The following is a 14,656-nucleotide window of genomic DNA, read 5'->3' on the forward strand; positions in this document are numbered from 1 at the left end:
TTAACTATTCCATCGTCGGTTTTGTTTTCGTTGACATCGCGTATTATCTATAGCCGTAGCTACTGGTTACTACTGTAGCAGCAGCTGCGTCTTATCAACAGTCTTATCTACGACCGCGGTAACCAAAACACAGCGAGACACCGGGTTGAAGTTGGCCGCGGGCATCAAACCTAGGTGCGACATTCGTGCCGAAACGACGGCCCAAAGTTCAGCAGGGCGGGGACGGGCCACCTCCACCGCTACCAGCAGCAGGCGCCGAGCAGCCAGCAGACCAGCAGGCACAGCTGAAGCCAGCCAGCGCCCAGTAGCATCGGATGTCCACGTTCGTTGGTTCACTCGACTTTTTGAGAATCGTGGTCGTGGCGGTGACGGCGCCACTCGTGTTTTTGTTGTGGTTCTTCTCCCGGCCTCCCGTTCTCGTTTCGTCGGTTTTATTCTTCGGTCCATCCTGGTGCTATTTCGACTGTCCATCGTCGTCGCCAACCTCGTAAAGATTGTCCCTTCCGTGTTGAATCATTTCTGTCCACTCGTTACCTTCTAGAACCGTCATTGCCTGGGGTCTCCTATCAAGACCAACGAACACATATTACACACACACACAAACACAAACACACTTAACTCACAAGCATTGCTTGGTTGTTATGGTTGTCGAACAATTATAGTGGTAAACCATGGCTGACGAGGAAGTACTTTTCGACGATGTCTACGAACTGCTCGAGACCATCGGAAAGTGAGTGTCCTTATCCTAATCAATGCATACATCTACGTTAATAACGACAGTATATGTACCCTTTTGTGTTCGTTCTACTGGTTCCGTAGAGATTAATTATACTTATAACTAGGGCCCGGAATTATATGCATTTGCATATTTTTATGTATTAAACTAAAAAGTAGCTAGGTAAGACAGAAATTTGAATCTGAACCTAAAGTGTTGGTATGCGAAATTAAATTTGACAAATTTTTGCATATTTGGAACATTTCAAATTATGCATATTTTAGCATTTTTCTGAAATATAATGCATATATAGAAAAATATTATGAAACTATTAATATTATTATTTATTACTTAGCGCATGTCCAATGTAAATTCCGTGAATTGTGCAGTTATATAATTTGATTTTTGTGTTGTAATAAGACAAGATAAAGTTTACTAAAAGTACCAATACGATAGTAACTCTCCAGGTAACTTTATAAATATTATATAAACCCGCTTGATTTGTTTAAATTGATTTTTGTTTAGATGAGTGAGTGTTAAAATAAAATTTAATTTCAATACAACATACAATTCCATACAATTCAATAAAATGTATAAAATACAATTGATATATTTTAAAGTATATTTTTTGTTGAATATTAAGTATTTAATGAATTGTATACATTTTAAAATTAAATTCATTTAATAAATAATAAACATGCATTTTTGTTTGCATATTTTCGCATATTTTGAGTGTATATTTGAATGATAACCATTGCATAAATGCATGCATATTTCATACGTTTTTAGTGCATATAATTCCAGAATTATACTAACCAGGGCCCTACTTATAACTTCTTAACCAATTGCTGTAATTTTTATTAACTTAGGCAAAAAAAATAAAAAAAAAATCCCTTAACCTACTAAACCTATTTAATAATTTGGTAGTCTCTCATAATAATTGTTGCTGATGATTTTATGTCACATCAAACTGCCAATTTGTCTTAATACGTTTCTAGAATCTTGTACCTTGACTTATAATCTTGACTTTAGAGTAGTGTACTCAATCATAATCAATGTTTGCTTTAAAATATAAATATTCATTGTTAAATTAATTTTTCTGTACCTCATAATTTCATGTGTGGTTGACATCTGTTCATTTTTATCAAATTTTGAAATGTTTTTTTTAGTTGTAAATGATTTTCAAAACAATTGTTTTTATTACTTAATGTCTCTAATGTTAATATTATATAATTACTTGTTTTAATGTCTATAAAAAATTCAGTATAAAACAATATTTTGCTCAAATTACATGGTATTAATATTTTCCCTTTAACTTTAACCCTTAATTTAGATTAATTAAATTAGATTTGCCATTTTGAAAAATTGCTGTAATAACGGATATAGTATATACTATGGATATTTAGAGGTATGCTTTAAATGGATTATTTCTTCTAACATTATATAGTTGTAAAATACGTTATGCTAATTATTTTTTTCATTATTTTTTTTTATAATTTTATCTGTACAGATTGTTAAAAATCTTTTATCTGTAAAAATGTAATGTTTTTAACATAAGAATCTTCATAGTTAAAGTTATTGTTATTTACATTTTTTTAAATAATTCAAATACCTATAGCCACACAGATAAATTTTGGAAAATAATAAAATTACATATGCTTTTATGCATTTAACATTATCATAATATGATATATATTGTATTAAAATTTGGTATTGCAAGTTCATTAAATTATAAATAATAATAATTATGATAAATATACCTAATTGTTGTATTAATATAATAATACATTACAAATTATGAACTTTATTTGTTTATCATTATTATAACAAATTCAATTTTTTATTTTAAATCTAAGTAATGTTCATTTGATGACTATTTTAAATAACAACACAACTATTACATGAATTAACTATAATATGTCATGCGTGAGATGAATGAAAACTTGTTTTATAAACACTGCAGATTTTTTTATCAGTTTGTTCTTGTTTTTACGTCGTTGATCTCTTTATTTATGGATATATTTTGTGATTTGAAAATTAAAACATATATACAAAGAAAAAGTCCATTTTGCACATTTAAAATATTTTACAAAGGTTAATGAAATTTATTATCTTCTTATAACATATTTATTTAATTTGGAAATTTTAGAGAGTGTATATAATTATGCTCTTTTTCGATTATATTATATCACATAATAACATTGATTTTCCAAGTGTTTGATGTATGTAAAGTATATTTAAATAATAAAATATTTAATTAAAGTTAAATATTGTGTATATTTGAATTATAATATTTCATTACAATATTTTTAGCTAATTCTGACAATTCTTTAGTTTGAAATTTGTATACTGCATTGTACAAACTATCCATTATATTATTTTGGAACAAGTCAATAATTGTAGGTTCTAATTGTTTAGTTTGAATGAGTACAAATACTGATTTAACAATATTTAAAATATCAATGTTTCCAATTTGATTTTCAGAATTTATGTACATTTTTAAACTTGTAATTAAAAACCAAGTCATTATGTTTTTATTAAACACAAATTCTTCATAGGGCAAATAAATTGACTGAATGTCATTATTGTCATATTCCATATCATTTTCAGTTCCTTCATGTTGGTTATTTGACAGATTGATATAAAACTTTTCTGAATCAAATGGATCCCAACCGAAAATTAAACTAAATGATTTTCCTAAGCCTATCTCTGGTTGTTTATCTTTACAGAATGCTAAAAGCATATGACTATAGTTCAGTTTATTTTGGATTTGATACATGTCATACAATAACCATTTAGCTTCACTGAATTGATTTGATTCATTTTCAAACCATAATTTGATAGTTTCATAATTTTCTTGTGTAATTGTCCCATTTCCTACATCATAGTCTTGGAATAAATGCCGATAAAATAGTATTTGTTCGATATTTGGATATGATAGTTCCATACATTGAACTATAAAGTCTCTCCAATCTATAATTCTTATATTACTACCAAATATTTCTTTAAGAAGTTGATTATAAAAATCTTTATTTTTTTGGCCAATTGTTTGGATATATATTTTGTATTTTACATAATTCATTTAATCTATCAATTAAATCTTGTATTGATATTTTAAAACAAGGGACTTTTACCAAAAGTGTATGTACTATTGTATTTAACTGCTTCATGTTAAAATGGTTTCTTGAATGAATTTGATTTATTTGATTATAAATTATTTCAAAAACACTTAACTCATCAATATAAAATTCTCCGGATATTTGCCTTATGTTTCCTTTAATATTTTTGCCAACATCTGCTGTATATTTTAATAGTTCACATAAGTTGTTAATATCATTTATTTTAAATTGGTAAATGTTTTTTAATTTTTCTAAGTATAGATCATTTCTTGTTAAATCAGTCAAATATGTTGTATCCAAAATCATGCTGGCTTTGATTCTATACACTTGATTAATAAATCGGTTTTTTTTCTATTATAACACTTTGAGTCCATGCGTTTTCATCAATTTTTATTAATTCATAATTTTCATTTACGTAATTTTCAAACATGTTAATTATTTTTAAACAAAGCGTTTGAAATTGATCAGTTTCATCATCAATGTCAATAATCTTCAATGAAAAATTGAATTCTTTAATTTCATATTGATTTATATCATCATAATAATTATTTAAGAAATGTAAAGTAGAAGTGGTGCGTTCTAATTCCGTTTCCAACAGTTTTTTATAGATATTAATTAATGTATGATTTTTATTTTTATTGATAGTTTGTTGATCAAATGCATGTTTTATAAACTCTGTTATTTTTTTCTAACTGATTATCCACTTCATCCCATAAATTGACTTGTAATTCAAAAATTTTGAGTTCTAATTTTCCAATATTATTTGTTAAAAATTGACTTTTATTTTTATAATTATTTATTAAATTAATTATATAAGGATTATCAAATAGTATTATTTGATTCACTGTAGTTATTATTAATTCTTTGATTGCTATCACTTCTTCAAAAAAGTTATCTTTAGAAATTAAGAAATCTTTTATTTGGTTGGTATAACTATTTTCCATAGCTTCCCACTTATTACATAAATATAATGCTGTATTAGTATTGTTTGTTAGAATACTTTCATTTCTATTTAAATTTGTACTTATAATTTGAAATTGATCTAATATTTGATTTGTTGTTTTAATATTAGAATCGTCAATAGTTATTATTGAAGATGGTTCATTAATCTGCTTTTCATAATTTTCAAATTCTGGTCTATAATTATCCTTATCTATATCAAAAATATTCACTGGTGTAAATATTTTATTACTTTCCGGTTTATTTTTTTCCATTTAAAATCATCTCCACTAAAAAATTTGCAGCTTTTTTATTAACATTTGAATCATTACTTAAAAGGCTATTAAATATTTGAATACAATTTTGTTCATTATAAAATTGCCAAAAGTCATTCCATTTTTCACTATTAATTTCATTTTTGTGTTTTATAATTTTGATACAATACGAAAAATAAGTATTAATAGGAGTATAAACATTTTCTGTTTCTTGATATTCAGGAATTATACGAGAATATTTTTTTTGTACGTCTACATATTTCTCTTCCAAAAGGTGGAATCTTACCCATTAACTTATATTCAAGTAATGCCATTTGTAGAGGTTGAACTGGAAATTCTAAAAGTATCCATCCATTTTTTTTTTGATTTTGTCTTATAAATTCTCCTATACAATTTATTACATCACCGATTTGTAAACTATGACTTTTTGTATTTTTTTCATCAATTAATTTTCCTAAAACTGCCATTGAACTTAAAATAGGGTTATTGTAATCAGGTTCTGGAATATTTTCTGGAGTTTGAGTAAGTTTATTTATTTTAAGTTTTTCATTTTTTTCATTTGTTGTTGAAAATGATTCTGAGCTCAGGTTCGATTTACTGTAGATTTTATTTGACGTATTACTTATTGAACTACTTGTTTTTTTCTTGATTTCTGTAAGTATTTATTATCATGAGTATCAACTTAATAAAACTTATAAATTGTACAAAGTATACCTATTTTAGCTCTTTAATAATGATTTAAAACTTAACAATTATTATCTTACATTGATTAAATATAAAAATATCTATCTTATTTAAACAATTTATTTTTATATGGGTCTTAACTTTAATTTTTTATTATTTCAAATCATAATAATTGTTGTAAATAATTGTATGACAACAAAGTTTTAAATCTTTAAAAAATGTTAATAATAATAATTAAAAAATTATCTTTAAATAAAAGATGGTATTTAACTTTTTTGATTTTAATTAATATTTGTATTTATAGTTTTTATTATTTTATTTTTATTTTTATTTATTTTTCTTTAATTAATAAACATACAGCAATACAATTAGATTATTTAAGCATAAAGATTGTTAAAAATTAGCTTAAATTAATTGTGTATAAATTAAATAAGGAAGCCAGAAGAATAGATGAAATTAATAATGGAATGAATGATAAGATTAGAGTCGGGAGTTATATAATCAAGGAAAGATAAGAATGAGAAAAGAAGTTGTCTGTTAAGCTATGGTTTCCTAGAAAAGTGGTGCCGTTATATAGCGGCTGTTATTTGACGGTTGTTAATAACGGCCGTTTTTACGGTGACCAAGCTGTGGTTTCCTAGAAAGTGGTGCGACCGTTTTCAATCGTCACTCAGTATTTACTCGAGTGGTAGGTCGTACACTGATGGAAGATTGACGATTTGGACATAGCATTATTAGTATATTTGGATGATGAAGAGTCCTCAGAAGACGAAAAAAAATCGTTTAGAGGAGAGTGTGATTTTTAAAAATCGTGGATGAGGATGCATTTTAAATTTTAGTGCGTTGCCATCTGCATTGTAATGACGAACAATTTAGGCAATACTTCCGCTTAACACTTTCGCTTAAGTCAATTAATTGTACATCATTTTCGCTCGTCCAAGTCACGTTTCCATTCATCGTATAAACAAATGCACACCGCTACAAGCGAAAAAACGTTGTACAACTGTTTATCACCGTTATGACGGACGTCATGCAACTCGCAGCACCGCCATTTGCCGATTACGATGACACTCAACGTTCTCCAGGAAACCCACTACGATAGTTTGTATAGACAACGTTATGGTGACGTCACTTAACGTTAAATAACGGCATCGCTTTTCTAGGAAACCATAGCTTTAGGTAAAGGAAAGAACAGTTAAATATAATTTGATTAAAATCACATTGAATCCTCGTGAGAACTAGTGTAGAGCGGAGAGGAACTAAGGGAAAGCTTGAAAGAATGACGGGGAAGGAGACTGTGCTCAATACAGAGGTGGGTAAACTCTACCTTTAGGTGCCTAGAAATGTTAATTTTGCTGAATCATGGAAACTTAGGAATTATAGGAACAATATGTCTATGCCAAGTGGCTAAGTTATGTGGTAAGGAGGACCCAGTAGATTGCAAAGCATTGGAGAGGAGTTTGCGATGAATAATAAGGAGATTAAAAGCAGACATTTTAGAAATGGAAGGATGTGAAGAGAATTTTGGGGAAACGGTTAGGAGATCAGTTTGCTCATTGTCGGCTATACCGACATGACTGAGAACCCATAAAAAATTAACGATTTTATCATTGAGGCTAATACAATAAATTAAGGATTTTATGATGAGAATTAAAGGAATGGGGGAGGGATTGAATGAGCTTGAGGAAAGAGCGAGGAGGCAAGACTGTGAGTTAGAGATAATGAGGAAGGTTTTGGAACCAATAGTGAAGATGAATTCAACAGCATTAATTATTGCATAACATTCAGTGGTAAAAGATGATGTCAGTGAGTTTAATTTTTCAGAAAAGGAAATATTCAGAGTAGGAATATAGAAGAAGAAGCTCGCAGAGCCAGGCGAAACAGAACTATCTGTGAAGACTAATAGAGAGTGTGGGAAATTGATTAGGACAAAATCATTAAACATGAAATCAACAAGAGAGTTTGGGAGGATAGATCATTAGGGGAGTAACCAAGGAAATTAGGTGAGATGATGACTTGAGGGTTATGGGTTAAAGTGAGGTACGGAATGTCATATAATTGCAACCAAAGGTTTGAACAATAAATGGATGGAGAAAAATTTGAAAAAGAGAAAGCGACAGAGGCTAGGATGAGAAGTGTTTTAGGTACGTAAATCCAAGAAGTTTTGATAGAAGCCAAAGTGTTGAAGAGAGATTGATTAGGTGAAGATAGGCATTTAAGCAGAAATTTCCCAACAAGGCGTCAACTTCTTATTTCGATAGGGGGGACAAGAACATTCTTTCTACCTCTAAGCTGACTGGAGGATATGAGTGCAAGGCACCAATGATCGTACAAAGACAAGAAGCCAGAATGGAGTTAATTTTTTTATGGTGAGAATTAGAGACATAGTTGTAATGGAAAGATCCATAATCAGATTTAGCTCTGATGACAGCGTTAAAGGTTTTAAGGAGGCTAGAAGGATGTGACCCCGAGCTAGCGCCAGTTATGGTCCGGAGAAAATTGGACCAACAAGATATTACACCTTTAAGGAAATTGAAGTGAGGAACCCATCTCAGTTTGAGGTCGAGTTTGAAGCCAAGATAAGTGACAATGGATGAAGGTATTCTATAGTTTATGGACTGTTTTATTATTTAATAGGTGAACATTTTTTATTATTATATACTTATATTATAATTTTACTAGCTTAATTATATAGTATTAAAAAAAAAAAAAATGTCCAGAGACTTAGGCCATTTATATTGTTTTAATTTGTTGTAATTATTTAGTCACATACAAAACGTGATATCCATATAGGTGTTGTAATTTTTTTTTTTAATTGTTTAGTATTCTAATTTGGTTTTATTGTGTTAAAATTATATTTCATTATAATGATAAAATTGTTTTATCAGTCTATGAGTTACATATTATATCCTGATGGTTTAGTATTTGTACCTAAACTATTATCTTAAATAATCATATCAAAAAATTTGTTAAATATTTGTTATTGACTACATACCAATTCAATTGAAGGTAATAATTATTTTGCATGGATATTAAACATTGTATCATGTTATAATAAATTTTAAAACAATATCATACTAAAAATAATTATTTATAATGTATTACTTTTAATAAATATATAACTAAAAGATTTTTATATCCCTTCTCTAGAAATTAAAATGGCTATTAAGGAAATATTCATCAGATACTTGCATATGTTACATTAAAGTTTTTAGAATAATATCTTACATAATGTGACTATAATGAAATTTGTACATTGAGAACTGGAAAGTAATTTTTTAAAGTGATTAAGGGGTGAACATAAAAATGTTATTAATAGTTATATAGGTATATGTTTCTCTAACACAAAATACAATTAAAAAAATAAAAGTCAAAAATATTTCATTATTAACTGCTGATATAAGTATAGATAAAACATGGGAGACATTCTTTATATATTTACCTACAATGCTAATTCAAAATATAAATTATTGTACTATTTTATTTTTATAATACTTAATTTATTATTTAAATTTTTAAATAAATACCTTCATTTTTGCTTACTAAATTTTCTTTTTTTTTCCGTAATAATTTGGTGTTCATCAAAAACTTGATATAATTCACCTTTATTTACTGAGATTTTTATTTCTTCTTTATAGGCATTTAAACAAGCTGACACTGCATCATCTGCTGTAAAACTTAGTATTTCTCTATTTTCTAAGTTATTTTTCATCATTTGAACTACTTCTGTATTTTGAACTACATCAATCACCCCAGCAAAATTTGTCTTTTTTATTTTTATAAATCTTACTTCACTTATGCCATATTCAAAATTTAAAACATCTTCTACAATAATTGCTAGAAGGTTTTTTTTCACTTTTAAATGGACAAACATTTAAATATTCAGAAGACCAAAGTCCAGTATGCTGCAAATAGTCATTAAAAGCTGTTTGATTTACAGAATTTGTATACTCAATTTCATTTGAAGTTTGTGTTATTATAGATCCTTTGGTTTTTAAATTATTAAGTTTTGGATTTTCAGTTTGTAAGTCTTCTTGTGAAAAATATGGGAAATTATCAGATACAGATTTAATATTTTCAGAGATTTTGTGTTCATTATATATATTTACTTGTATAGTAGTTGTGCTTTTATCATAAAAATTTTTTTTGAAATCTAAATTATTTATCTGGTATATAAAGTTATTTTTTAAATTATCAGTTTTGATACTATTATCTTCTTTAGTATTTATTGTTTTTAACATTGTACTCATACATTGCTCCTTATACATTTCTTTTAACTCTCTTTTAAATAATTTATTATTTAACTTCTCATCAAATAAATTTGAAAAATTGTTCAAATTGTGTTGCATAAAATCCAAAGCGTTGAATTTACTTGCTTTGGTACTTTTGGTGAAATAAGTAATAGTATTCTGAATATCTTCTGAGCCACAAAGTAACTTGGGGACATTAAATGAATTTTGATTGTTTACTATTTTTTTATCATTTTTTCTTTCTCGATTAAATAAATTACATGATACATTACTTTTACTGAAATTGGCCATTATATTTGTTTGCAATTGTTTATTTACCTTAATAGTTTTATTACCAAATACTTGGTATTGTTTTGACATTTCAAATTTAAAGTACAACTGATACAAAAGTTTAGTAACTGCAAGTGATTGGCCGCACGCTATTTCATGAATACTACAATCCTCAATTTTAATGTCCAAGATTTTCAGCCATAAGTTTATGTTTTTCATATTGTTCAAACAAACAGCATAAAAATTAGACTTTTTAAAGTTATTACCATAAGAAACAGGTATTACTTGGTACTTCTTTAATAAATGAGCAAATAAAATTCCATCTTTGAACCTCTTACCGACATTAATAAAGTTTAAATTCAAACAATTATCTATTCCAAGTTTATATGTTAGCCACTCTTCTAATATATTAAACATTTTGCAAAATAAATGTTTTCATATTAATTATATTAAGCAAATGAACAAAGTAAACGAACAGTTAAGTCACTTAGTAACTGTTAATATTATATAAAATAATTTATTCTACTATTGATTAGTATATTATTAATAATTAATTTCTTATTATAGAGGACCATTTAGTTTGGTGAAACGATGTGTTCATCGTCAAACTGGTCAACAATTTGCTGTTAAAATAGTAGATGTTGCAAGTTTTACATCAAGTCCTGGTCTAAGTACATCAGGTATATGAAAATTTTTTGATTTAAATTATAATTATAAATTAAATATAAATTTATTGTAGACTTAAAAAGAGAAGCTACAATATGTCACATGTTGAAGCACCCTCATATTGTGGAACTGTTAGAAACATACAGCTCTGAAGGAATGCTTTATATGGTTTTTGAATAGTAAGAGTCTTAATATGTTTATAGTTTATGTAGTCTTGTCTTAAAAATGTGTTAATATATTATAGTATTATAGTTTAATTAATTTAATAAGTATGTAATTTTCAATTCATTCACAAATCTTAAGAAGAAATAAATGTATATATTTTTAGATTCACATATGTGCTTATAAAATAGTTACAGGTATAATTTTAAATATAAATATTCTTTTTTTTCAGTATGGATGGATCTGACATTTGTTTTGAAATTGTTCGTAGAGCAACTGCTGGTTTTGTTTATAGCGAAGCAGTAGCTAGGTATTTTTTTTAATTTAATTCTTTTATAATATTCTGTAGAATATTGTATTTATACTAATTATTTTGTAGCCATTATATGAGACAAACTCTTGAAGCAATTAGATACTGTCATGACAATGACATTATTCATAGAGATATTAAACCTCATTGTGTCTTATTGGCTACAAAAGAGAATTCAGCACCAGTCAAACTCGGAGGATTTGGTGTTGCTATACAGTTACATGATGGAAGCTCTATTAATGGAGGTAATTGGAGCATCATGACATAATAAACATAGACTGTTATTGTTTTTGTTTTATTTTTTTGTTTTATTTTTGTTTTGTTTTGTTTTCATTTCATTTTTGTTTTTATTTTTTGAAGCAAAAAGTTTTGATGATTTGTCCCGACCCAATTTGAGTGCTAACGGCCAAGTTTATTTACAATCAGACAGACAGGGTAAGAGCACTTAAATGGGTTACAAATTATGGAATATTGGTGTTGTTAATTGGTACATTAATTTAGTCTTTAATTTTACAATAAACACTATAGTGGGTATTTAAATAATTTTAAATATGACTATAAACCATAAAATGAAAAAAATGATATAATATTAACTATTTAAAAATGTTAAAATATTATAGTCATAAATATATAACTATTTTATTGTATTATTTGCCTAAAAATAAATTATTCAGGATTTTTAAAATTGTAAGTAGTTTATAATTTTAATTTATTAAATAATGATTAAAAATTTAATCTCAGAATAAGATAAATTTACTATTAATTATAAAATAAAACTATGCTATTACCATTATGGATTTTAATTATCTATAATATTTATGCATTAAGGTTACTGTAAAGATAATATCAGTAAATTAAAATATTAATTTATAATTTGAACGACTAGGAAATTCAAAATTAGAGGTAATTTTAAAATATTGAATATTTTTAACTAAAAATGAATGCTTTTATGAAAAAAAAGGTAGTTCAATAGATTTTAATTAACATAAATTAATACATTTAGTTATTGTTTGCATGGGTTAGAAAATAAATTTTTATAAATGTAAAATTTCTCTTTTTACACATTTTTATTATGTACAATGTTGCACCTTCATGTTTTTAGCACACATTCCTATGTCCTATGATAATTTACCGGATTTGGAAAAATTGGAAATTGCCGAGTATCAAAATGGTATTTAAAGTATAAATTAGATATTAACAATTTAATAGCTATTAAATTACTATTTTGAACAATTAGATACTCAAAAATTGTGTTAACTTAGATTTTTAATATAAATCGTTTTTTTTTTTTTTTTTTAATTCATGGTTTATTTATTTATTTATAATAAAAATCTGCAATTTTATAGCTGAAATACATTGAGTAATTTCAGTATCTATGTATGCATTTTAGTCTATTAACATTTTTTTTAAGCTAAATTTAAAAACTTGGTATATTTATATGAGTTTTTATCAATATGGTTATTATTTACTTCATAAACATTTTAGTAATTTTATTATCATTAACATTAATATTAGTGTAGCATGATTTTAATTTATTTTTATTTTTAAATACAATTTAGTTGAATAACTTGAACTTTGAAGATAGTAAGATATTTGGTTTACTTAACATTTTAACTACCTTGTTTAACGAATATTAAAATATATTTAAAAAGATCAAAAATATCTAGTTATTATTATTTGATTATTTTTAAAGGTGTTAAAAATATTTAAAATGTTTGATTACTAAAGTTTTTGTTAAAAAAAAAGTATATTTTTCAATTTGATCTTTTATTAATTAAGCATTGTAAATTTTAAAATATTTCTAAATTCTTGAATACATTTGAGTCCTAAATATAATGCAGCAACTAATTTAATTATGATGGTTAAATGTATCAGGTATTTTATGTATTTTATTAAACCTGAAATATAAACAATACAAATAAAAATATTATTGGTGATTGAAAATTTCAATATCAGTCTATTTTATATTTATAATACTAAAATTTAGGCAAGTTAATATATTGATAAGAGAAGAAAGATAATTGGAAATAATATTGGTTAATTTTATGTTTTGTTTGATACAATTTTTCTTATTTCAATACACAGTAAAGCTTTACTAATATGCTTTTGTTATTGTGTTTCCAATTTGGTTTGGTTTTGTGTTATTTTTGTTTTACATTATATTTTTATAAATTTTATTTTAAACAATTTTGGTTATAAATGTTTATGGAATCTAGACGAATGAATGCATGATTAATTTAAAAACAAAAAAAAATGCCTGAGCATCTTTTAAAACTACTTCCTTTACATTCAATTTTAAGATAGGACTTTTTTCTGCTTGATTTTTTGTTTATAACTTAAATTTACTTTAGTCCTTTTTTTGAGTATTATTTCAAAGTTTTATTGTTATTAACTTATATTAATATTATATTAACTCTTCTGTTAATATAAATTTAACACTTATAGTTAAAGGACTCAAATCATATCACCTTATATTATATCAAACTCCTGTTCAACTATTTAAGTTCTAAATATGATTATTGTTACTTTCCAAATTTCAAGTACATATTCACGTTTTGAAAATTATTATTAAAGTTTTACTTTTTAAAATTACCTTCTGTATTGTTACACTTTTATAGAATAAAACAAATTTTGCCCCACTCAGAATTTATAACATTGCTATATAGATATTATAAAATGTATTATATTACTATGGAGAATTTATTCATTAAATATTATTACTATTTATGAATTATTAAAATTCATTTTAAAAATGTTTGGTTGTATTTATGTTTTCACTTTTAATTATTAATTTAATATAGAGTAAAATTGTATAGCCTTTATTTAATATAATTTCTCATTGAAAGTACTTTTGAAAATTTAAATTTTTTAAAAAAAATTACTTATATTTAAAAATAATAAGCAATGATAATAAACATTTTAATTATAAATTCTTGTTATGGCAAACGAAAAAAAATTGTTGATAAATAAAAAAATAAAGAAGATTTTGAGTTTAATAAAATATGCTATTGATAAAGTATTAATAATTTTAAGAGGATAATTATTTTAATTCAAGGTATTATAAAATTTTAAATGTTGAATATCGATATGACAAGAATTTACTGTATTTTAATAAAATGTATGGTGGATATAACCTATCATACATTTTATTATAAAGCTAACCAGATATCCATGGATGTTTAAAATATAGATGTTGCATTAAATTATTTGAGAGGCGTAAAGGAAAAACATTAACTATTATGATTTTTTGATGATATTCTTACTTA

General features: G+C 25.7%; 1 protein-coding gene across 12 annotated transcripts in view; it reads left to right on the forward strand.

Moving 5' to 3' along the window:
• The first annotated feature begins 72 nt into the window (after positions 1-72).
• The window catches only part of LOC112687625 (peripheral plasma membrane protein CASK), a 74,218-nt gene continuing 59,634 nt past the window's right edge, over positions 73-14,656 (forward strand). For 11 of the 12 annotated variants that reach the window (XM_025560430.1, XM_025560433.1, XM_025560431.1 and 8 more), the window contains exons 1-6: positions 73-730; positions 10,820-10,932; positions 10,992-11,097; positions 11,313-11,390; positions 11,460-11,635; positions 11,751-11,825. In XM_025560430.1, coding sequence (XP_025416215.1) covers positions 672-730; positions 10,820-10,932; positions 10,992-11,097; positions 11,313-11,390; positions 11,460-11,635; positions 11,751-11,825 — 607 coding nt within the window. In that variant the 5' untranslated portion in view covers positions 73-671. The remainder of the gene's footprint in view (positions 731-10,819; positions 10,933-10,991; positions 11,098-11,312; positions 11,391-11,459; positions 11,636-11,750; positions 11,826-14,656) is intronic. The other variant, XM_025560441.1, reaches the window with a different exon arrangement.

Source organism: Sipha flava, unplaced genomic scaffold, assembly GCF_003268045.1.
Source record: "Sipha flava isolate LNK unplaced genomic scaffold, YSA_version1 35a_pilon_pilon, whole genome shotgun sequence".
NCBI lineage: Eukaryota > Metazoa > Arthropoda > Insecta > Hemiptera > Aphididae > Sipha > Sipha flava.